The sequence below is a fragment of the Aureobasidium melanogenum genome (genome assembly GCF_000721775.1).
Source record: "Aureobasidium melanogenum CBS 110374 unplaced genomic scaffold scaffold_8, whole genome shotgun sequence".
NCBI lineage: Eukaryota > Fungi > Ascomycota > Dothideomycetes > Dothideales > Saccotheciaceae > Aureobasidium > Aureobasidium melanogenum.
Window position 1 is genome coordinate 519,312 of NW_024470060.1, and position 23,117 is coordinate 542,428.

The 23,117-nt window shown below is 49.8% G+C and overlaps 12 protein-coding genes across 12 annotated transcripts; 5 read left to right on the forward strand and 7 right to left on the reverse strand.

Annotated features, from left to right (window-relative positions):
* Positions 1 to 78: 78 nt before the first annotated feature.
* M437DRAFT_83913 (NAD(P)-binding protein) lies at positions 79 to 1,281 on the reverse strand (the record flags this gene model as incomplete). The annotated part of the gene is made up of 4 exons (XM_041028013.1): positions 79 to 261; positions 326 to 696; positions 747 to 1,088; positions 1,143 to 1,281. The coding sequence occupies 4 exons, from the start codon at positions 1,279 to 1,281 to the stop codon at positions 79 to 81; spliced, it is 1,035 nt and encodes a 344-aa protein (XP_040880558.1).
* A 914-nt stretch (positions 1,282 to 2,195) lies between these two features.
* Positions 2,196 to 2,405, forward strand: M437DRAFT_18232 (putative quinate permease; the record flags this gene model as incomplete). The annotated part of the gene is made up of 1 exon (XM_041018943.1): positions 2,196 to 2,405. A coding segment is annotated over one exon (210 nt), but the record flags the coding sequence as incomplete, so codon positions are not given.
* Positions 2,406 to 3,298: 893 nt separating this feature from the next.
* M437DRAFT_47139 (NAD dependent epimerase/dehydratase family protein) lies at positions 3,299 to 4,342 on the forward strand (the record flags this gene model as incomplete). The annotated part of the gene is made up of 1 exon (XM_041021393.1): positions 3,299 to 4,342. The coding sequence occupies one exon, from the start codon at positions 3,299 to 3,301 to the stop codon at positions 4,340 to 4,342; it is 1,044 nt and encodes a 347-aa protein (XP_040880560.1).
* Positions 4,343 to 4,424: 82 nt separating this feature from the next.
* M437DRAFT_74789 (FAD/NAD(P)-binding domain-containing protein) lies at positions 4,425 to 6,026 on the reverse strand (the record flags this gene model as incomplete). Its single annotated transcript, XM_041026302.1, has 3 exons — positions 4,425 to 5,586; positions 5,641 to 5,898; positions 5,956 to 6,026. 3 exons carry the CDS (start codon positions 6,024 to 6,026, stop codon positions 4,425 to 4,427), a joined length of 1,491 nt encoding a protein of 496 aa, XP_040880561.1.
* A 355-nt stretch (positions 6,027 to 6,381) lies between these two features.
* On the reverse strand, positions 6,382 to 7,668 carry M437DRAFT_47090 (uncharacterized protein; the record flags this gene model as incomplete). The annotated part of the gene is made up of 2 exons (XM_041021384.1): positions 6,382 to 7,287; positions 7,339 to 7,668. The coding sequence occupies 2 exons, from the start codon at positions 7,666 to 7,668 to the stop codon at positions 6,382 to 6,384; spliced, it is 1,236 nt and encodes a 411-aa protein (XP_040880562.1).
* Positions 7,669 to 8,245: 577 nt separating this feature from the next.
* On the forward strand, positions 8,246 to 9,799 carry M437DRAFT_46907 (FAD/NAD(P)-binding domain-containing protein; the record flags this gene model as incomplete). Its single annotated transcript, XM_041021342.1, has 5 exons — positions 8,246 to 8,377; positions 8,447 to 8,475; positions 8,555 to 9,316; positions 9,370 to 9,654; positions 9,709 to 9,799. The coding sequence occupies 5 exons, from the start codon at positions 8,246 to 8,248 to the stop codon at positions 9,797 to 9,799; spliced, it is 1,299 nt and encodes a 432-aa protein (XP_040880563.1).
* Positions 9,800 to 10,928: 1,129 nt separating this feature from the next.
* M437DRAFT_65499 (MFS general substrate transporter) lies at positions 10,929 to 12,453 on the forward strand (the record flags this gene model as incomplete). The annotated part of the gene is made up of 2 exons (XM_041024588.1): positions 10,929 to 11,042; positions 11,095 to 12,453. The coding sequence occupies 2 exons, from the start codon at positions 10,929 to 10,931 to the stop codon at positions 12,451 to 12,453; spliced, it is 1,473 nt and encodes a 490-aa protein (XP_040880564.1).
* Positions 12,454 to 13,093: 640 nt separating this feature from the next.
* On the reverse strand, positions 13,094 to 15,667 carry M437DRAFT_65500 (glutaminase A; the record flags this gene model as incomplete). Its single annotated transcript, XM_041024589.1, has 4 exons — positions 13,094 to 14,842; positions 14,902 to 15,295; positions 15,346 to 15,440; positions 15,494 to 15,667. The coding sequence occupies 4 exons, from the start codon at positions 15,665 to 15,667 to the stop codon at positions 13,094 to 13,096; spliced, it is 2,412 nt and encodes an 803-aa protein (XP_040880565.1).
* An 825-nt stretch (positions 15,668 to 16,492) lies between these two features.
* Positions 16,493 to 17,656, reverse strand: M437DRAFT_74794 (uncharacterized protein; the record flags this gene model as incomplete). Its single annotated transcript, XM_041026303.1, has 1 exon — positions 16,493 to 17,656. One exon carries the CDS (start codon positions 17,654 to 17,656, stop codon positions 16,493 to 16,495), a length of 1,164 nt encoding a protein of 387 aa, XP_040880566.1.
* A 710-nt stretch (positions 17,657 to 18,366) lies between these two features.
* On the forward strand, positions 18,367 to 19,050 carry M437DRAFT_65502 (uncharacterized protein; the record flags this gene model as incomplete). Its single annotated transcript, XM_041024590.1, has 1 exon — positions 18,367 to 19,050. One exon carries the CDS (start codon positions 18,367 to 18,369, stop codon positions 19,048 to 19,050), a length of 684 nt encoding a protein of 227 aa, XP_040880567.1.
* A 1,024-nt stretch (positions 19,051 to 20,074) lies between these two features.
* Positions 20,075 to 20,605, reverse strand: M437DRAFT_65503 (uncharacterized protein; the record flags this gene model as incomplete). Its single annotated transcript, XM_041024591.1, has 1 exon — positions 20,075 to 20,605. The coding sequence occupies one exon, from the start codon at positions 20,603 to 20,605 to the stop codon at positions 20,075 to 20,077; it is 531 nt and encodes a 176-aa protein (XP_040880568.1).
* Positions 20,606 to 21,650: 1,045 nt separating this feature from the next.
* Positions 21,651 to 22,982, reverse strand: M437DRAFT_74795 (uncharacterized protein; the record flags this gene model as incomplete). Its single annotated transcript, XM_041026304.1, has 2 exons — positions 21,651 to 22,591; positions 22,643 to 22,982. 2 exons carry the CDS (start codon positions 22,980 to 22,982, stop codon positions 21,651 to 21,653), a joined length of 1,281 nt encoding a protein of 426 aa, XP_040880569.1.
* Between the last annotated feature and the right edge of the window lie 135 nt (positions 22,983 to 23,117).

Genomic DNA, 23,117 nt, shown 5'->3' on the forward strand with positions numbered 1-23,117 from the left:
TGTAATGATACTTCTATCTGCATTACTTCCTACTATCTCGTTCCATGTCTGAATGATGAATGACATTCACCCAATCAACTAAACTTTGTACACAATCTTGAAGGACGAAATCTTGCCCTGACGGTGCAAATCAAATCCTTCGTGAATGGAATCGAGGCCGTCGAACAGCTTGACGTTGTTTGGTTTGATCTTGCCCTGCTCCAACCAAGTGGGAAGCTTTTCGAAGAGTTCGGCTGAGAGTTCATGGTCATCGACGGAAGCCTTAAGAAGAACAGTCAGTGCTGCTTTCTCCTGCGCGTGCTGTACACTGATATGTATAACTTACTGGCCAGTGAAACTCCTTGTATTGGTGGTCTTTGAGGAATGCCGTCCACACCAGGACATCTGTGATCTTGACGTGCTTGGCCACGTTCTCTGTGTTAGCCTTGCCGGGACGCACAGTACACATCACACCACCCTTTGATGCAATCGCAAGAGAAGCCTGTGTTGAAGAATCTTTTGAACCGATAGTGTCGAAGGTATATCCTAGGTCTGGAGCGACCTCCTTAATCTTGTCAACAACATCAGAGTCGTTGTAGTCGAAAACATGAGTGGCTCCCATATTCTTGACCAGATCAAAGTTTCGAGGGCTGCAAGTTGTGATGATGTTGAAGCCATACATTGCGGCAATTTGAATGGCATATGACCCAACACTTGCTATTCTCAAATTAGTAGTCGTTCCTGCTTCTTTTGCGTGGTGGACTTACAACTACCACCCCATATCAGAATGCTTGTCTTTGCTTCCTTCTTCGGAATAGCTAAGCAGTCCTTGGAGAACAGAGCCAGCCAAGAAGTACACGAGGCAAGTGGAACAGTAGCTGCATCTTCCGGCTTCACACCTTTGGGGACTTTGAAGCTGATGCGATCATCAGCGAAGACGTGATTTCCATATGCACCGAGACCTTTGATTTCTCCTCCCCAAATAAGACCTGCAACAACATCTCCTTTGCTGAGCCTTTTTGCATCTTTACCGACTTCTTCGACAGTACCGACGAAATCACAGCCAAGGACTGTGCCATCACCGAATGCATTGCTATCGAGTGTTTGGACTTTGCGATGAAATTAGTGATATGTGCGAATTGCGGACTGACTAGAGAATATACCATCGGTGGGATTTTGGGCTACATATTGCACTTTTACAAGGCTCTGGTGTGCTTCACGAGTTGGCAATTGAACATCGTCCTTGAGTAGGACTTGCTTGCCATCGCGTTCACGCTGTACATACACGGTGCTGGTGCTCATTTAGAAGACAGTCAAGCATCAAACAGAAATATGTGAATCAAGCTTGACAAAAGAGCTGCTGGAGTGTCACGGAGAGAACAAACCAAGGCAGGTATGACGTCCTGTGTAGACGCATGCGGGGTCCTCGAGGAAGCTAAATTACCCAGCTACCTAATAAGGAAAATCTCGGCGCTTGCACATACTACCTTCCTCTACGAACATCGCGAAACATACGAAAGATCTTTGCAAATAGTCAAAGCGAGATGTGTCTTCACATCTCATCGGATAGTCTTTGACTTCCACGCTACAGTCGATAATCGCAACGGAAGGTATTTCCAATACAGCAATTGCACATACCGTTACGATGTCTGACAGGAAGCTTGTGGTTAAATCTATCGGTGTTTGTGCTTCTACTTCAATCTAATCTAGGTTATTTAAGGTAGTAAACCTTGCCTTCGAACAACCTGCGGGCTGTTCGGAACACCACTCATCTCTTCTACTTGGCTCTCCAGCTCATCCCTGGTGTACTCTCAATCATTGGCATGTTCTTTGTACCGGAGTCGCCGAGATGGTTGGCCCAACACAAGTCACGCGAACTTGCAGCACACACCCTTTGCAAGCTTCGTAGCTTGCCCGAAGACCATGATTAGTTGCAAGAGGAGTTCACTCACATCATGGACATCGTCAAGGAGCATCTTGAGAGTCCACACGACCAGGGTTTGATCTCACAGATGAAAGAGCTTCGCGTTCCCAGCGATCGCAGACGTATCTTCATCGGAGTCGCCATCTTTGTGTTCGTGCAGTTTGCAGGATCAAACGCCATCAAGTACTATAGCCCAAGAATATTTAAGTCAATTGGTCTCAAGGGTCAGTCCACCGGCCTCTATGCTACTGGTATCTGCGCCATTGCCAGACTCGTCTGTGTCATCATAGCGATGTACTACGTTGTTGACCGTTTCGGACGCAGAAAAATGCTTATGGGAGGAGCTGCTGTGATGGCCATTGCAATGTGGTTCATCGGTGCATATATCAAAATCGCAAACCATGTTGCAGATACTGTCGGTCTGTCTGCTGAAGGCTACGCGGCAGTCACCTTCATCTACATCTTTGCGGTCGGTTTCTGCTTCTCCCATGCCGGGGTTCCACTCGGAGAAGATGAAGCCATTAAGACAAGAAACTTAGGATTCTCTCATAGACAGAGCAGAAAATTCCACCGGGAAGGAGAAGTCTGCCGAGTCTTGGGCCACTTCCTTTCCAATACTTCTTTGGCAATGCGATTGAGTTCGAGGATACAGCGGCTGTTGACATTGCGAGCTTCCAAGTCTTGTCTGTGATGCTTGTTCGAACGATTGTACTTCCAGGAATACTCCTCATTCTCGGAGGGCCGTGCCTTATATTAGCGAGATATCATAGTCGATCATTGGGGCGCGTTTCTTTCTATCAACATGTGCTTTGTGCTTTCGCTTGTTGCGTGAGTCTGCAGTCGAAGAACAAAATGTTCTCCACGGATAAAGCTTCTACGGCAGTCCTCTCGCGGACCAAGGAAGCGAAGGTAAATACACATCCGATAGCCCAGCAAGATTCTAACAGATAGCGACCAACCGGTGTTTGATAAAGCTGGCTATTCATGAACCGAATATAGCTCTCCCTCGCTCTCCGTGTACTAAAATTACCCAGGGCGTATAGCTGTCAAAATGCACAATAGTAATAGGAAAAACATGGTGTTCACTCAGAGGCAAAAAGTTTGTAGACTCGTGGTGGACATGCCTCTGCTTACTAGAATGATTGTGCCTTTTTATAATCTACGTTTTGTTCTGAGCTGTAGTCGGAGTACTCGAGTTCTCTGGTGGAAAATACAGACCTCAGTGATGGGAAGGTTCCAGTGGACGGGCAAGGCTTCACCCGTGCCCTATCTTGTGTCATTATTGCGTGGGGAGTGGGGCCATACCTATAGCTTCAACCTGATATAAGCGTTATCTTTTTCTTCTGACTCCATACCGACTAAACTTTGTTCTATACCATCCAAAAACACAACAACATGTCAGAGTCCGGCAAAAAGGTGTTCCTGATTGGCCCAGGCTACATTGGCCTCGAAGTCATGGACCGACTTCTAGAAGCCGGCTACCCTGTTACGACTCTAGTCCGCAGAAAAGAAGCAGCCGAAGAATTAAAGCACAAACAGAATGTCGAAGTGGTGATGGGCACGATTGATGATCTGGATCTCATCACCAAGCAAACCGCAGCCCACGATATCGTGATTCACACCGCCACAGCCGACCACCTTCCCTCTGTGCAAGCCGTCATTAAAGGAATCGAGCAAAGAGCCGCTCAAGACAAACAAACATTCTACATTCACACAAGCGGCTGCTCCTTCCTCAGCGACGATAGCCACGGCAAATACGGAAGCGACAAGATCTACAAAGACACGAATCCAGCAGATCTGGACGCACGGCCAGATTCTTCCTCTCATCGTGAAATTGATCTTGCTATTCTTGCTGCCCGCAACAAATTAGGCACCAAGGCAAAGCTGTTCATAATACTCCCTCCCTTGATCTACGGTGCTTCGAGCTATGGCAAACTATCTATCCAAGTCATCACCATGGCCCGCTTTGCTTTGAAGCACAAATATGCTGGTTACGTGGGTGGAGGCAAGGGTATCTGGGGTCTAGTTCATGTCAAAGATCTTTCCTATGGCTATGCCACTGTCCTCCAATGGCTCGAAAACTCACCCGAGACTGTGAGTCTGGAGAATCCGTACTTCTTCTGCGAGAACGGTAAAGAAGTCACTTGGGCCGAGTGTGCAGGTTTCATCGGCAAAGAGTTGAAAGCAGCTGGCAAGATCGAGGATGCCTCGCCGCAAGAGATCCCGCCAGAGCAGTACAATGATTTGTTTGGCAAATACTCTGATGTTGTCATTGCGAGCAATGCTAGGAACAGGGCTGAGAGGTTGGAGCAACTTGGTTGGCAGCCTAAGCATACCGATATTCATCAAGCATTCAGGGATGAGGAGTTGCCGATTCTGCTCAAAGAGACTGGCGAGTTCAATGGCTATGCTAAAGAAGCAGCATCGGGCTCTGGCTGAATTAGTCACTGAAAAACTCTCATGTAATGTGTCCAATAGATCTAGTCAATATATACAATCAGCAAGATCACTCAGAAAAAAATCAGAGCAAACTCTTTTGCTCAACAGCCGACTCTTTCTTCATCTTCTCAAAGTCAAAGCCCAATTCTTCCAGAGATCTGACTTGACGTCTACCCTCGCCTCGGTCCTGGAAAGCCTTCTTGATCTCTGGGAACTTTTCGCGCATCCAGTATTGCTTTTCGCCCCAATGCGGTGGTCGCTTACCCTTGGTATCTGCGTCGGCCGCCGACATCGACCAGTCGTACATGGCATTGATATAGTTCGCGTCTTTTGGGAACAGGAGAAGGTGGAAGTCTCTCTTGCCCTCACTTGTCTCATTCCGTAGATTATCTTCCCAGGCCTTCATGTCTTCTACCGAGGGCAAAGAGATTCGATTGTTCCATAGACGGGCAATGACGGCACTTTGGGCTTCTGCCATTGGGAAGGGAATGACGCGTTGTTGCAATACTGGGAAACAGAGGGTAGGGCGCGGGCGGTAAATCAAGTGCTGGTACAGGTTCTGGACGTGGGTGCCAGTAGTGACGAGCGGCGGATCTAAGTTGTTGAGGAAAGGGTAGGAATAGAAGTAGCCGGTACAGAAGAGGACGGAGTCAATGTTCTTCTCCACAGTGCCATCAGCAAAGCGCACAGCTCTGTCTTGGATGATGAACTCGACAATCTCCTCTTTTTCCAGCTTCTTAGGCGTAGGGTCAGACAGGAGGAATCCTTTCGACCTTTCGGATTGTATCAGGGGCAATTTGCATGCTTGCATGAGCTGCATAGCAATGTCGATGCCTGAAGCGCCGCTGCCAACGACGATGGTTTTGAGACCTGTGTAGTCCTCTGGCTTTTTGTAGTACATGGAGTGAGAGATGGCGTTTGGATATTGCTCAGCCCACTCCTTCATGCCCTTGATCTGAGGTATGAATGGCACCGCGAAGTGACCATTGGCGACAACGACAGCATCGTATGTCCTCTCCACTGGGTCTTCCTGGATCTTGTGCTGTACTTTCTGCGTCTTTACAGACCATAGGTCTTGTCCGTCTGGTTTAGCACCAGCCAAGTTGACGTCGAGGACTTGAGTGTTGAAGTGGATAAGGTGCTTGATGTCGGCAGCGTAGTCTTCGAGGTACTGAGTAACGGTCTCGTGCTTTGGGAAGAGTTGCGAATCTTGAGGCCAATCAAAGTCACTGAAGCCCATTAAGCTGTGCTGGGAGTCAGTCGGTTGAAGGTTTGAGGCTTCGCATGGCTTGACCTACGTGCGCGGGATGTTGGTTTCTAGGCGGTCATATAGCGGACTGAGGAACAAGGCTTCCTCTTCGATGCGACTCCCGAGCGCCTTCCTGGTGCCTGACTGCAGCCATTTGGGTTTGGCAAGACCGGCGTGCGGTGTCACGGATGGCACAGGAAGGTCATCAGGCGTCTTGTCTTCGGGCGAATAGTCCCAGATACCTCCTACACGCGATCGTTGCTCGTAAATATCGATGCGCTCAAAGGCCTTTTCTGCAAGTAGATATCTACACACATCAGCTTCCTTGGTTGAACGAGCTTGACGAAGTCGCGACGCGGCCTACTTTGCACAAGCCAACCCTGTCGGTCCAGCTCCCACTATACAAACATTCTTGACAGAAAACTTTCTAGTCATTGCACCTAATAGTCTCTGCCGTACTCCGGATATCATATACTCTCTAGCAATGTTTGCTATGTACAATTAGCCACATCTCTATCCTCGTCACGTCATGGACAATGGCGTCAAAATGCCACTGACTAATGCTTTAGCCTATCTTTCGGCCCGTCAGACATCTTGATTGACCTTGAGTCACGCTGCCATTCGAAACAACACTCATGCACAACATCATGCAGTATGCAGCATGCACTCGAGTCAGTAGTAAGCATATAACAAAGTCCATTATTCGTGAAGGGTATCATAAACTATCATCTCAAATATCCCGTGCGCCTCGCTGTTGAAACATCAAAATCAAGCCGATTTTTCATCCTTCTCATCGGATTATGCTGCCGATTCTGTCGAATCCAGCCATCTTCATCACCCATTCATCCAGCAATGCAGCTCCATAGTCGCCTCTGTTGGGCAGGCGCTGCGTCGCATGAATGCGGTATTGTTTGCTTGATGTTCCTGGCACCATGATTCCATCCTGGTGATCAAGTTCGACCATCACCACTGGGCTGTGGATGCGGAAGTAGAAAGGTGCATCCGTGTGAACAGGTCCAAGCCACGAGAAGTATGTTTCACCAAGATGGCTTTCGACACGTTGCATGAACAGATCCAATGATTCCTGCGGCAGTACTTGGTTGAAAGACCTCACGATGTGGAGAAGTGCTTGTTGTTGGTCCAAGTTGAGGTCGGCGGCGCAGATACCTTCGTAAGGCACAATTCGGTTGTCCTGGTGTGCGCCACCGAGACTGCGGTAGTCCATTGGGTCAAACAGATCTTGGTCCGCGTGAAATTCTTCGATCTCGCCAGTAAGACTTGCTTCGCGCTGTTGTTGTGGGTTGAGAGATGCCATCAAAGCGAGTCCAGCTGCTTCTTCTCTCTCAAACACTTGCACTCCATCTACCAAGCCCTGCTCCGTGAAACTGGGACCAGCACTAACGAAGAATGGTCCGATTACAACCTCGCCGCCAAGTGTGAAGACGTTGACGCACACATTGTCGCCGAACAGATTGAACCCCCAGGGTGAGGATGGCCCAGGCTCGCCGAACAAGCAGAATTGGTACTCAGAGATGCGGTGCAAGTCTTCCTGGTTTTCGGGTTGGGTCATCATCATCGCAGTCCAAACTCTCTCAAAGCCCTCGGGACTTAATGACACTCTTAGTAGATCGTAAACGGCATTCATAGTGTCTGAACTCATGGAATCGACACGGAGACCACATTCCATAACCATGACCTGGTTTCAATCAGTCATATGTTGCAAAGGTATTTGTGTGCCAACACAAACCTCTGGATTTGACCACGCACGCCACTCTCTGGCGGTGACGAGATGACGGAATCGTGCCTTCTCGGCTGCTGATGCTACTGAGAGCAAATGCTGAGCTGCATTCACCATTGTCTGCGTTGGTCCATTGGCATTGGGATTGGATTTCCAGAGACCAGGAACGATGTTTCCATCAGCAGTGAAGCCTTTGTAGGGCTCTCTGTAGTTGCGAAGCCATTTTTTGGCCAGAGGCGATAATGAGATACGCCTATCCCGGATGTGTGCCTGTGCATAGTCGTGATAATCTTGCAATTGTGGAGCCGAGGCTGTGTGGAAGTAGTCCGTGGAGAACATTTTTGCTACTTGGACTGAAAGTTGAATTGACAAGTGGTCCAAAAGGTCGCGCAACTTCTCTCACGGTCAAAAGAATGGGCGAGGCATGGGAATAAATACAAACGAGCTCACGGCGCTGCTACGGACGAACTCGCGGGCACATGGGCCCATCGGGACGGCGGATTGTGTTCACCTTCATGTCACTCTTTTAACCGGCGGCGCTTTTCATTCCTATGTGGAGGAGGATCAGGTCTCACAGCTCACAGGGCAGAAAAGGGCCCAGGTCGGGCCGATAGACACAGACGTAATCATGAAATCTCGCGGATTCTCCGCGTGCTGGATTGGCGACGGGTAGCGCCAAACTTCCCACGTCTTCCCACAGTTTTTCACATGCTCTTTCCCCGCTGTGGCTCGACGGGTCTTTTTGGGCAAATTGTGGGGGGTGGAGAACTCAGTCGGTAAGTCTTCACGGAGTGCTGCTTGTGGATGGCCATGTAGGGCAGACAGCAGCGTGGAGAGGTCATTGATTATATTCTACTTATAAGCAATTGGGACTGTCTTCAGTATCTCCCACAATCTTTTCGAAGCCTCGTCAATCATGCCCGCAACTTCCTCATCCCTCGACATTATCGTGATTGGAGCTGGCCTCGGTGGCTTGGCTGCCGCCATCTCCTGTGCCCTCGGCGGCCACAATGTAACAGTCCTGGAACAAGCAAGAGAATTGGCGGAAGTACGTGTTCCCGGCACTGCACACGTAGTCGCCGACGAAGAAAAAACTCGTTACTGACCGGCAACTCAGATCGGAGCAGGCCTACAAATTACACCAAAGTAAGAGGAGCGGATCCGGGCTCACCCGGTCTCAATAACCGAGGAGGGCAAGAAGAACATGTTCTGACATGCATCGCAGCGCGTCGAGATTGTTCCAACAATGGGGGATTGATAGAGTTCTGGAGCCGTTGGCTGCCGAACCGACCTTCCTGGCTGTGCACAGATATTCTGACGGAAAAGTACTTGCCTTGCAGCAGAATTTTGACAAGAAGATACGAGCTAAGTACGGGGCTCCATTCTGGGACTTACACCGTGTGGACTTGCAGAAGACGCTTGCACAAAGGGCGAAGGATTTAGGCGTCAAGCTGAGGCTAAACTCCAAGGTCACCAGTGTGGACTTTGAGAACTCGACATTACACCTGGACGACGGTACCACATACCAGGCAGACCTTTTGGTCGGTGCCGATGGATTATGGTCCAAGTGTAGAGCGCATTTCCTGAAGCAGTCTGGCAAAGAAGACGCTCCGCTTCCGACCGGGGATCTGGCATACCGCATTGTCCTTAACCTGGATGATCTTCAAGATCCCGAGCTCCGGCAATGGGTGTCAAAACCGGCATGCCACTTCTGGGTTGGTCCTGGAGCGCATGTTGTAGCGTATTCTGTTCGTGGTGGTAAGCAGTACAATATTGTACTTCTTGTGCCCGATAATCTTCCTCCGGATGTGTCGAGATCTTCCGGAGACATTAGTGAGATGAGGGAGATCTTCACCAAATGGGACCCCATCCTCAATCGTTTCCTTGACAATGTCAAGTCCGTCGACAAATGGAAGTTGATGCACCGTCCAGAGTTAGATAGCTGGGTCAGCAAGAAGAGTAATTTCGTCTTCCTTGGAGATTCTTGGTGAGAGTTGTTGTCTTGCCACGGATATGGTCACCCATGCTAACAAAGCCTAGCCATCCCATGCTACCCTACCTAGCTCAAGGTGCAAACTCGTCGCTAGAGGATGGCGCCGTCCTCGGAAACCTGCTCGCTGTAGTGAAGAGTAAAGAGCAACTACCCGAGGCGTTGCGTCTGTACGAGAACCTGAGAAAGAAGCGTGGTGAAGCCATTGTTCGCGAGACCTTTGCCCAAAGGAATGACTTCCACATGATGGATGGAGAAGAGCAACGAGCGCGCGACGAGCTGTTCGCGAGTCAACTGGGCAAGGAAGAGCCCGAGGTCAAGTTCCCGAGTCGTTGGTGAGCGAGAGAAACTGCCGATAGTCACGATTTCATGCTGACATCAATTTGTAGGACTTGCCCAGTGGTACAGCCATGGCTCTACGGCTATGATGCAAGGAAAGAGGTAGACGATGCCTTGAAAGGATCATCACTGGCTCAGTAAACACTTGCTACCATGAAACAATGATGTTCCCGTATCAATACCCTGCACTGAGAGACTGCGACGATGTCATATCATACCACGTCGGTCATATTACATCGCCGACACAGACGACTTCCTTCCCTATGTCTGTTCGTCATCTGGGAGTCACTGTCGGCAGCCATTGGCATGGACGTTGCTTTTCAATTCGGTCCTGTTGTCGGTTATTCACATTTGCGCATTTAGCCTGTACGCGTGCCTTGTAAGATACATGAAAGAGAGAACCCGACAGCATAGAAAAGGCGTTAAGTCGGGCCTTCTGTGTGAAGCACGCCAAATAATCCTTTCTCCACGAAATATGCCGAGCACCTCCGCAGTGAGGCCGATTTTCTGGGATGTCACCGTGACCCCACAGCTTCGAGAAAAAACGGAAGGTGCGAAGTGGCTTTCGCCAAAAGTCCTCTCTTCGTCATGTTTTGGTGATAAGAATTCAGGCCGGTGAAGCCACAAGTGCTTCGCTCATCACCGAATTGTGGTTGATCCCACGTTGAAGCCTAAAAAGATGGTCTCGCCCACCGGGGTCGCTTCTTGTGTGTTTCGCTCGCTGGAAACGGTCATCCCGCGACTTCAAAGCGGCCTGTCCGTACAGAAAAAGACGCGCTCCGACGAGCGAGGTCTCATCTCGGTTCAACTCGTTTGCAACTTGCTTCCTTCTCGGTCGCTCTTTGTCCGAATGTTTAAGCCACCGATGCCGTTCGGCTCGCTGCGTAGCCGTACCCGCAATTCTTGCCCTCTGCCTCCTGGTAGGGCTTGTCTTCTCCACGCAGCTCTCCACATTCTTCTCAACGCGGAGCTTCTCTGCAGTAAACCCGACTATACAGTGGTGCAGGATTTCCTCGACTTCACTGGTCGACGTTAACGTGGGGACGCTGCATCAATATGCAAGAGTGCCCTACCTGCCGGCCCCAGATAGGACATGATCAGTACAGTCAAGTGAAGTAGCCAATGGCTTACACGAATCACACATGGAGAGGAGAAACCCTTCGACGTGCATCCTTTATGAAACCATCTCGCCGTTCACTCATTCAACTTGAGCTCATTCACTGCCAGACCGTGTTAAACTCAACAATACAACACAGCGGCTTCCTGAGCTATGTCCGATAAACTACAAGAATCTAGGATTCATGATGTTGAGAAATTGAGGTCGCCTAAAGACACAAGCAGTGTTCGATTGCCGGTTGCTAGCAATGACCCGAACGATCCTCTGGTAAGTCGTTCACCTTGATACATGTCGGTGATGCCTCTTGACGCATCTGTAGAACTGGCCGTTACCTGTCAAGGTCTCGGTCTATCTTACGGTCTGCTTCTTAACATTCATCGCCAATGTGAATGGCAGCAACTTCACTGTCGCTATAGTGTCACTCCGGAAGCGCTTCCACTTAGATGCTACAGATGCAACTCTTCTGGTCGGACTGAACGTCCTCATGTTTGGGGTCGGTAATATCCTCTGGGTACCTCTGATGCGAGTGCTTGGTAAACGTCCCGTATACCTTATGGCCTTGACGATCTTGACTGCGGCCAATATCTGGAGTGCCTTTGCACAATCTTGGGGCAGTCTACTGGGCGGACGTATGCTCAGTGGTGTTGGTGCTGCTTGTGCTGATGCCACAGTCCCCTCTCTCGTAGCTGAGATGTTCTTCTTCGACCAGCGCGGCCACTGCATGATGTTTTTTCATGTAGCCTTGTCATCAGGTCTCTTCTTGGGGCCACTTATCAATGCGTATATCGTCGAACTACATGGCTGGCGTTGGAGTTGTGGCTTCATTGCCATCTTCTCTGGCGTCTTGCTCATTTGCACCTTCTTTCTTGTTCGAGAAACGCAGTACACCAGACCACGTATCCAGCATCCTGAGGATAGTATACCAACCAAGAGAAGCTATGTTAGATGGCTCTCCCCGACGATCGGATACAATCCTCAAGGCCATTTTGTACGCACATTCTGGGATATCCTGCGTATGGCCACTTACCCACCCGTCTTTTGGGCTGGTATCCTCATTGGCTGTTTCGTCAGCTGGACCATCGTTGTCCAAATTACTACAACGCAGACCTTCACGAAACCACCATACCGATGGACTACAGGCGCGGTCGGTCTTTTCTCTCTATCTGCCTTCATCGGCGCCATGCTGTCATTTTACGCTGGAGGTCGTCTAATCGATCTCATCGCCAATCGAGCCCGTCAACGCGCTTCGCATCCTCGCCCAGAGATTAGACTTGTCGCTCTAATCATCCCTGCCATTATCGGCCCACTAGGAATCATCACATACGGCCAATGTGCCGCACACAAAACAGCATGGGTGGGCCCAGCGTTTGGCTACGGCATGCACGCTTTTGCTCTCACATCTCTCAGCAACATAGTCGTCACGTACGTAGTCGACTGCTACTCACAGTACGCCGGCGAAGCACTGGTGATCGTGTTCGTGATCCGCAATGCCATTGCCTGTATTTTGAGCATGTACTCTAGCGATTGGATTGCTGAACAAGGAGCTTCGATTGTGTTTGGTGAGATGGCGGCTATACAGTATTTTTTGCTGTTGTTTGCTGTGCCGCTCTATTTCTGTGGTCCTGCTTTGCTGAAGTTTACGGCTACTTATGGACCTATGTCGAGGGTGGCGGTCTAGATTTAGTATACACGTACTGAGATACAAGAGTATGACAAGGTTACAGAATGCATAGGTAACAGGAGAATCAAGAGAAGACAAAAAAGAAAAAAAAGAGGAAAAAGAAAAACCAGTCTGGCCATATCTCGGTGGACACAGCATTTTTTGCAGAAGTATTGTGCATATCTACAGCTATACTATGACAGTCCTTGGTACACGGCGGGGTAGAGGTAATACTCGTCGGCGCTTGACGAGCATTGGTAGGTCAACGAGAGGCACGAAAGATGGCATGGCAGGGTTCGACTTTTAGAGTTGACAATTCGAGATGTGGATTTCGTGATTTTTCCTCCACCCAACGACCATGATATCTTCAGCTCATGCTATCGGGGTAGAGGGCCATGTATAGTACTGACTGGGATCGTCAAAAGGCCCAAATTTGGTTCAGTGAAGGTATGGTGCTTGATTTATGTCGTTGAGCACTTGCTGTTGAGATGACCCTGGCTGTCAAGCCTCCAAACTTCAACTTCTGAAGTGCCATCAAATCACAAAGTATCAAGAATGAGGATCTAAGAAAAAATAAAGGCACAATTTGATATGATTCAAACACCTCATTGACACCCTCTCTCATCTCAGGGCAATCTAACAACGCTCATAGCACCACCTATTCCTCGTCTAAAAAGCTCAGGCCCTGCATAGCAGTTCCACCACAAGCTCTCTCCAAAGCCAAGAACGCAAAATGACTACCAATGACTGGTCTGGCGAAGAAGTTGGGGCCAGGGAAACCACCTTCACCCTCTGTTTCGTAAAGATCGGTAAAAGGTCTATCAGTGACAGTCTCATTCAGCCACTTGGAAACTCTATCCAGAATCTGTGTTCGAGTCTTGCGGGAAGCGACTGCTGCGGCTTGGAACTCCCAATCGGATTTGGTGTAAAGATGGCGTGAGTCTAGCGGAAGTCCGTACTTTTGCATCACCACAGCGTACCAGTCAGATTGCATCTTGTAGATGTGGTTGGGTATAAAGTCGTGCGTTGGTGGCTCGAGGATGGGGGTTTGCTTGTTACCCGATACTTGGGCATAGTCGTCGGCAGACTGAGCGCTGCTGCCATTGGTCGTCGAAGGATGGAAGCATAGCAGTGCATCGGCGTACAGTGAGTAAAGAGTAGTCCAGCTACCATACCAGTTGTAAGCAAGCTTTGCATGGGTGCCATCGCGTGATATGGCGAGCTCTTCCCAGCGCTTGACGTAGGTATCCGAGATATTGCGGAAGTGTTTTGCTTCATCATTCTTGTCCATGACTGTAGCCAGCTCGCTCATGGCTCGGATGCCGACAATACCTTTCAGAGCCAAGTTACTGTGGAGGGCCAGCCACCCAGCAAAGTCATCGGTTGATAATTGGTTCTCAGGCTCCAGACTGTAGTCGACCAGATAAGATGTCCATTGCTTCCACAAGCTGTACGACTTTTCGAGCCACTTGCGGGCCTGCTTCACGCCTTGAGTCGAACCACCCCAACGGTCATCGAGACCAATGATGTCGTCCCGACCTTCCAAAGTGGCCAAAGCGAAAGGACTGACCTCATCAGGTAGTGGAATGTGATCACTGCCGACGTCAGCCCAAATCGACTGAGGCTCATGCCCAGAGCCATAGGTCAACGAATTGACCAGAGCAAGACCCATGATCAACATATCTCCGCACTCTTCGACCGGCATGTATTCGTCTTTACCATCAGCATGTCCTGTCAGATTTGGGAAGTGGGTACCTAGATCGTGCATGCTGTAGTCGTTTGGATATTGGCCGGAAAGCATGTGCTCAAGCAGGGGCTCGAGAAGGTATGCCAGCCATCGAGGTTGAGTGTAGAGGAAGAAAGGGAATGCTGGAAAGATGACGTCGACAGTCTGGCTGTTACCATTGGAGGAGATCTCTTTGAGGAAGAGAAGGGGGTTATCCTGGGTGCCTGAGAAGCTAGTGGCTCCCATGGTCTGACGAGCTGAAAGAGCAACAATATCGACATAAGAGTCGGAACCAGACTGGTATGCGTCAATAGCGAGCTGGTCAGAGTAGTTCTGCGCAAGCTTTTGAGCATTATTGAAATCCAAGTAATGGAACGAAGTCAGATTATCATCCGAGTGGAACCATGTCTTCCAGAGGGGACGCATGAAAGTCAAGCCTCGTGCAGAGGCGTACTGAGTGACAGGGTCTTGAATATGGGCAATGGTAAAGAGAGCGCTCTCCGAGGTTGCCTTTTTGTGACTGGTGATGTTAGGAGCCAGATTGAAGGACTTTGAGAAGGCAAAAACGGGCTCGTCTCGCATGATGCTTCGGAAGTGGTTGTCGTTTTCATTCTGCAGCGTACCAGTACGAGAGAAGCGGTTTCTCAGGACTCCCGATGTTCCACTCTCGTGGCGGACATCCTGTATGACTCGTCAGCTTCATATAGCAGCAATCTACCCAGGAAGAGTGTCATGCTCACCGAGGGACCAGTGAAGCGCAGGCTTCCCCACTCGGCGCGATCACTCCATTCTGTAAACAGGAGCTCATCCTTTCTCTTGACAACCCAGCTCTTCAGCTTCTCAGTCTCAGAATTCTCAAGATCCCAAACTATTTCTGCACCCCTATCTCCGCTGACCCACTGTCCGTTCAAGTCGATGTACACGTCAATGTCAAATGTTCCTGTGGCATGGATACTGAGGTACGAGGCCGGAATAGATTGGCGGAGAGTGGAAGAAGGCGTAACTGGAGACAGGAAAGACAGGACGATCTCGACGTGGTCCGACGTCGAATTGTGAGATGGGATGTGGTAGGTCAAGTTTGTTACAGAAGCGTCATACTGTGCGCCTTTGTAGACGGGATAAGAAATATTGTAGCTACCGAGTCAGTCAGCGACACGTCCAAGAGATAAGTCGTAGAGACAGACGTGTGATCATCCTCATCTAAGGAGTCCTGAGGGCGACCGAGCAGAGGATAGGTGTGTCTGGTCTCAGGTACACTGGCTAAGACGGAGAAACCGATCTACATGGGCTGTTAGACGTGATCAGAACAGGCACAAGCCTCTCGCTACACACCTCCTCGCCAGTATAAAACATGGGCCACTTGGACCATGGATTGTCTCTAGCGTTACCGAGCCAGGTTGAAAGGTAAGGGTTCCTGACGATCAAAGGCAATACTGGTGGATTCAGGGTTGAAGCAGCACCCGACGAGACCAGCGAGGTCACGGCAGCCACGATTTGCAGCTTCATGATCTAGAATCTATCCAAGACGGGACGGCAACAGATGACAATAATACAGTCCCGCTGATCTATAAAGATATGAGGATGGAGGGGAAAAGAGAGAGTGAAGATAAGAACTTGGAAGCGGATAGCTCAAAACTTCACTAGCGCACTCATGAAGAAGTTGAATGTGCGAGGAGGAAGGAGGGATGGTCCTGCTGACCCGCTCAAATCCTAGCCGACACAGACACGCGAATGGCTGTGTAGCACATGTTCAAGATCTACATCGGTGGCTTGTGTGCCTTGCAGCTTCCCCCACGTTTCATAGCGGGGTACATCTCCTACCCTCAATGCGATAGGGTTACTTGCATCTACTGTAACCACTGTCATGGGCAATTAGATGGAAGTATCTCCGAAGTATCCGTACATGAGACGCGTGACTGTGTGCCATGATATATAAACCTGTTGCGTCGCTAGAAAAGAGATGGCTAGTTATCCATAGCCGAGGGGTTCGATCCATGCTGACACTGACATGTGAATCCCCAGTTTTCTTTTCTCTTGGCTTTTCGTACACGTCACCACTCAGAGACGACCTGTCAACACCTTCCATCCACAATCAACTGTTCCAAGGAAGACTCTTGGAGCATCTCATCAACTCCGGACTCAGCGTTGGTTGTGGGATGTTCTGGTCCATCTGTACCTGCTGGCATTATCTCTGAGAGGATCGGTCTCCTCCCTGTGTGCTAAAGACTGTCATAGTGCAGCTATCGAAATGCAAAATACTCTCTTGATCCAGGGTACTGCCATAGAGACGCCATGAGCGAACAGTCTCTCTGTGGGCAGAAGTGCTCCAATTCATGACAGGGACGCCGAGCTGGTCTTGTGTGACAAGGATGGATGTATCGGGGATGTTGATCTGGTAGCTCTTCTCTTAGAAATGCTTCCAAACCATTCCTTGATTCTCGCTCCACTGCGTCTCCTGAGGCTTGATGGTGGTGTGTCCGTGATCTGCTGCGCAATTCCCACAGGTGTAGGAGTTTGTACCGCCTGCTTACGACCGACCGTCTTCATACTGCTGATGTGCTCTCGTTCGCTCTGCTCCAAGGTTTCTGGCTGAGGGTCTGTAGAGGAAAGCTGTCCGGACTCTGGCAAATTCTCGATGGGGATATATGGCTCTGGGTCTAGGATCGACATGTCCATCTCTGGAAGGACGGGGATCTCTGCGTCAAGCTTTGTAGGGGAAGAAGGCTCGGTACGCGAAGATGTGGGAACCAGACATATGGTCGGTGGATAGGACAGTCTGCGAAGTCTTGACGCGTCTTGGATCTCTGCGGCCAGGCTTGGAGATTCGTTGATTGCACTCATGCAGGAACTGCTACTGGTTCGGCTAAGGTCCAGATGGGAGTTATGAGCGCGGACATGGGGGCCTCCTCTTATGTGATAGCGGAAGGTAGCGTATGGCTGATTGAGTGGATCCAGGAGAGCATACTGATGGAAGCTTTGAGGGTGATGCTCCTTGAGGCGGCCCCAGTTGACAAGGTCGAAACCCTGTTCGCCCGTGGGCGGCATCTCGTCGAACTGTCTGGACGCCCTGCGTCTTCCCCTGGCGCGGTATGCCAGAAGGTCAAAGTCCTGGTCTTCACCTGTAGCGCGGAAGAAGAAGGCGCGCTTGTCGACAGTGCGCCAACCACCATGATCTTCTCCTCGGAAGAAAGCCCACATGGTCTTGCCTTTCCATTCTTCTGCCTCTCCGACACCCCAGCTGACGATACACTCGCCGTCGAGAATAAGCTTGAAGAAGACGTATTTTGTCGGCGCGTGGGCGGGTGCGAGCATGGCTGGGTTGACGGTGTAGGATATCCAAAACTGAGAGGCGAGGTAGGACGGAACGTAAACATCGACTAGTCGTGTGTCGTCAGTAGAATCGGTCGTATCGCTGACAGGTATGGCTGCCTCGGGGATCGTGTCGGCGTCAAACTGCGACTCCAGCATCAGGACGATGCCCTCTGCTGCCGGCATCTTGACCTTGTGTTTTGTGTGGTAGAACAAAGCACACAGGTTAGTGTTTGTGGGAAAAAGTAGAAAGGCTCAAGTATGTCTGTTTGTCTTGTTATTATTCTGTTTGGCTTTTCTGAGTTACGCTTGCTTTGTTGCCGACTCCGTGTGCCCCCAATCAAAACAAGAACGCTTCCCAACCACCATCACGCCTGCCAATCACTATTTACCCACGATCTATCATCTTGATTTTGACGAGATACGCCACAAGCCTAATCACACACGCCCCTGAATATGCCTTGAAGACGCTTTGGAGACGCCCTAAAGGCGACAGACAATGTATATCATCAACCATGACCCGACTCGTATCACAACACGCCTGCTTTTGAGCAGTTTTCGTCCCTGTCAATCGACACCCGTGCTATCGCTCTCCTTGGAGCCATCTTGTAGACCAATGCGGAATATCCAAGAATCTTTTCACGAGCTCCGCACCATATATCAGTTATATCTTCTGCCGCTTAACAACTATCTTGCTCATGTGCTGACTCAAACCTGAGCAGATGTCACGGGATGCTGCCTCCGCGACATATTCAGGCTGCTTCTTCCCAGAAGTTCATATTCCACAACACATCACATCAAGCCACCCAACCCTTGTTATTATTAGCCCTCAGGCATTCTTATACTTCTTGTACAACACTTTTCTCTTATCTACCAACACAGCCAACGCTTCCAGCATGGCTCCTGCTACCACATTCGACAAAATCAAGAAGGCTGCCAGAAACAGCCAGCGTGCTCTTGGTGGTGGTTGGAAGGGCCCAGTTCCTACCCCGGCCAACCAACAGTCAAAAGTCGTCAAGACGAGGGTCATCAAGAGCACCGCCAAATGTTCCAGATTTTTCATGAAATCCGATGAACTTCTCGCCGACATCAAGAGGGAGAGAGAAGAGAAGCTCGCTCAAGAAAAGCTCGCCCAACGTGCCTGCAGAGACAAAGCTTCTGACAGAGCATCTGACTTCGTCACCACCACTGAGTCGTCCAACAAGGGCAAGGCTCGTGCCGACTCACTCTCACCCCTGCCAGCTGCTCCAGCCAAGAAACCTGGACTCAAAAGATCAAGCAGCGGATTGAGCTTCGAGTGCAGCTCCAGCTCTGCAACAACAAGCGTCAGGGGTGTCCACCTGCTTCTGGCCATTATCCCACAGACCCACTACGACCGTTGGTGTGCAGCTTTCGAAGATCTGTGCAACCTCACAGGCAACAACATCAACGCCTACTACTCGAGCATCGAGGCTGCCACCGACCCTGCCGGTCTTAGAATTTATGCTGACTGCGAGAACAAGCTCATGGGTGACATACTCAAGAAGAAGCTCCGCGGCGACACAGTCCTCAACAAGAAGCTGATCTGCCAGTTCATCTAAGCAGGAACAAAGAACATTGTACATGGTATTGACCATCTATGGATATTGAAAGGATGTTTTAGCAAGGTGTTTTGGAGAACATGAAATTGAACATTGCAATTTGGAAACTGTCACTTGGGAATGGCTGTATACCCTTACATCAGCATTGTTTCTTGGACATTGTATGAAAATGTCTTCTGTTGTATACAAATTGTGTCTTGTCTACATATCGTCGTCTCTACTTTTTTTTACAACAATGTGATTTTGCGTATGGCTGCCTGATTCACATGACTTGTTACTGCTGCCTGCTGGTCTTGCTTCTTTGCACATGTTATTGGATCAAACTAACTCATTCTCTACGACCCCATGGTTGGCAATCTGGGAGACATTGTGCTTGTCACACTGCCTTTGCAGTCACATCAAGATTTTGCTGAGCTATGACAGCGTTGCATGCAGTGTCATGTGCATTCAGTACGGGATGCACGCAGATAAATGTCAATCAGACACACAACAGATTCACGACAACCGATCCCGAGTTCTTCTTTGTAGTGCAGTAATTCCAATTCATCCACTGCAGTACATAGGAGGAAGAAAAAAGGTGGAAAAAAAAGAAAAAAAAGAGAAGGCAATTTATTTGCTGTATTGTCTTCGATTACTATATTTTTAGCAGTATATGGCGTATTATAAAGTGGTCGTATGCATGATGTTTCTGTGTCTGGCCAAACAAGAGTCTTTTGGTCCAAGATATATGCCCGAGATTCGAGTCGAGTCGTGGGATGTTTTACATTCGTAGGCGATGATATTGACTCGCGATCAGTCTGTACAGAACAAGGTGTTAGCATAACCATGAATTCATTCTCATGTGTCAAGTTGAATGCATGGATATGATGCTGCATGTTGGCCTGAGGTTGTCGCCAAAATCGCAAAGCCGCTTCAAGCCGAGCTTCGTAGCGATACAATATCAACTTTTCGTCAGCTCAAGGACCAGGGAAGCATGTTCCTATCCGGCCCATGTACCATGATACTCTACAAACGTCAAACACCGTCAGACCCCAAGCGGGACTGGGGTCGTGTTTCGTACCGGCGCCCAACCCAAACCCTCCCGGCTTTGACCCCTGTCGTGCATCATCTTCGATACGACCGACCCCATGGAGTGACTCGCTATCTTCCTTCCGTGTGTTGCTTCATGTGGAGCAGCCGTACCAAGCACGCGGTAGTCCGGCACGGTTTCCTCATGCAAAAGATATTGCTCAGAAAAACGATTAATGACTTTGCTAATGCCGACGCTATGCGCAGGCATCCCTGAGCGCCACCACCAACACCCCCTCACACATTCGGATATGTTGCGTATTTCTTTGCTAAGCCGAGAGCGCGGATGGCCGGATGCTGGAGAAGATAGGCGGAAAGGGCTTCGTCTCCTCTTGAAGGGTGAGAGGTTGACTAAAGGTGGTGACAGGCATTGTGACGGTGCGAAGGAAGGGATCCGGGTCCACAGGATAGAGGGTCTGTTTTTCTGCACCGCCTTCAGGCGGGCCACAGGGGCTCCTCGATAGGTGTAGTCTCGGTGTGAGGTCATGTCTTGTGCTCCTTTGCGTCAAGGGATCGTGCAGCTTGCTTCCAGGTCATGTTCCACGACTCTTGCCGCAGGCCATTGGAGCATGGCGAGAATGATGCATGTTCAAGAACGACGGCCAGGCTCATGTGCGATTCATGTTCGAGGGACCATCGATGATTTGAACGATGCAGAAACGTTGGACGGCCTTCGCGGGTCTCGCCAATCCGAGGAGTACAGAACAATCAGGAGAGCTTGTGGATCCAAAGAAGGCGTTCCGTGATGATCCTTGAGCTCTCGTAACAGACACATGATTAGAAAGGCGTGGCTGTTGCGTATGGAAGTTGTCTTGTTGCTTTGGCAGCCCTGAGGCAGAAGGGTTTTCATGCAGGCTGAAGTCAAGCTCATGTCCGTCTAGCAAGCACGATGTAGATGAAAGCACCTGCCTGTTTTCACAAAAAACCTTTGCTTGTGACTCTGGATAGTTGCGTGCCGTGCATACTTCAGATAAATTCGACAGAGTATTTATGCACTCCCCCGAGGTCCGTCGTCGCGGCATACTTTGCGGTATGGTGCGATATCAATTCCAAACGAATCCCAGAGTAGTCACAATTGCGACCAGAGCGGAGTTCTTGACTAGTCGCATTGGGTTGATCTTCGTCTGGCGGCGTGAAGCGATGGATCATTGTTGTTGAATCTTGGCTGAATGGATCAACGTGCCGTGACGTGTGTTTTAGTAAATTTTATGGACTTGGAGGCTGGCGCGAAAGCCACTGACACCAGAAGAGGGGAAATCTCTGTTCCTCGGCTGATTTCTAACATCTTCGTTCCGCTGCCTTGGAAGGTGGGTGTCTGGCTCCGAAATGTCTCTGTGGCATGAGGCAACCTGTAAAAACTTTAGCAGTGTTGGGACTAAAACGTATGGTAAAACATGAACATATTGAGACTGAAGGAGATATCGTGAAATGGTCATAGTGAATTCTTCTCGCCATATCTAAAAGGTATAAAAAGTTCATCAAAGGCAGTAAAAAGCATATTTCATAGCATACAAGCATCCAGTGCTCGTTGCTTATCGGTTGTCAGCGCAAGACCAGGAGCGGCCGCTGGAGTCCTTGGCCAGCTCGACACCTGATGCGTAGAGACCAACACCGCAGATGATGATACCCAAAAGCACCAACACACAGTTGCAGAAGAAGAGGAAAATCTTCTTGGGGTTGGCGAACCAGCTACCCTTCATGATGTAAAGCCACATAACACCAGGAAGACCGTAACTGAACCACGAAGCGAAGAGAGCAGCGACGAAGCCGAGCAAGTTGCTGAAGTTGGGGATCGACTCGGCCAGGACCCATGCGATGAACCAGATACCGAAAATAATGCCGAACCAGGAAGAGGTGGCGACAACACCACGGCTGTGAAGGTGCTTGGTGCCAGCGAAGATGCGGATGTAGATGTACTTGGCTGTGACGTGACCGAAGATGACACCGGCGATGATGATGGTAGGCAAGGCGATACCCCAGGCGACCTTGGAGACAATGGCAGAAGCACTGCTCAGAGCAGGACTGGTTACCTTGTCACCAGCAAAGTAGTAGATGACGACAGCAGCAACTAGGTAAAGCGAAGTGTCAACGGCCTGAAGGGTCATCAGGGACTTGGGGTAGTCCTTGGGGTCACGAAGCTCGCTGATGAAACTGATCCAGGCAGCGTGTCCACCGTAGGCGAAGACGATGTTGGAGACGCTGTTGAAAGCAGTAGGGAAGTTGGGGTGGGCAGTAGCGACGATGTTGCGTCCTGACAAAGGGCTGATACCAAGGGCAATCATGGTGATCATGACGGCTGAAAGAATGGAGATGAAAGAAGCAATGGCCAAGAAGGACACATTCTTCATTGTGCGGGGAATGGTGAGGATGAAGAAGAGAACCAGTCCGACGATACCAAAGACGATACTGCAAGTTCCGTGGTTGGTAAGAGTGTTCATGGCGATGATGAAAGTCAGAACGTGAGAAGCCATGCCTGTACTCGGTTAGCATGATGAAAATCTGCTTGTGTTGGGACCAAACTCACAGAAGACACAGAAAGTAACGTATGCGAAGCCGAACAATTCGCGTCCGAACTTGCCCAAAAGAATCTGACCAACATCACCGAAAGAGGCGACCTGGGGATATCTCATACGGAACTGCCAAAGGGTGTAGCCAGAGTAGGTGGTGATGATACCCATAAGAATAATTGCGATGATACCACCGACCAGACCGATGGTTTTCAAAACAGCAGGCAAAGACAAGATACCGAGCGAGATGTTCTCGGCGATCATGATCATGGCACCTTGCCACCAGGTCATGGTCTTGTACTGAATCTCGGCACCATCTTCGTTACCGAAGACATCCAGCACCTCAGTTTCCTTCATGGTCCCGTTAGACTCGACATCGTCGGCAATGGGAGCTGTACCGATGGCTCCAAAGGTATCGACCCTCTTTTCCTGGTCGTATTGGGGTGGTTGACCAATAGGTGTGGGCATCTCGTTTTGATGCATGATGAAGAC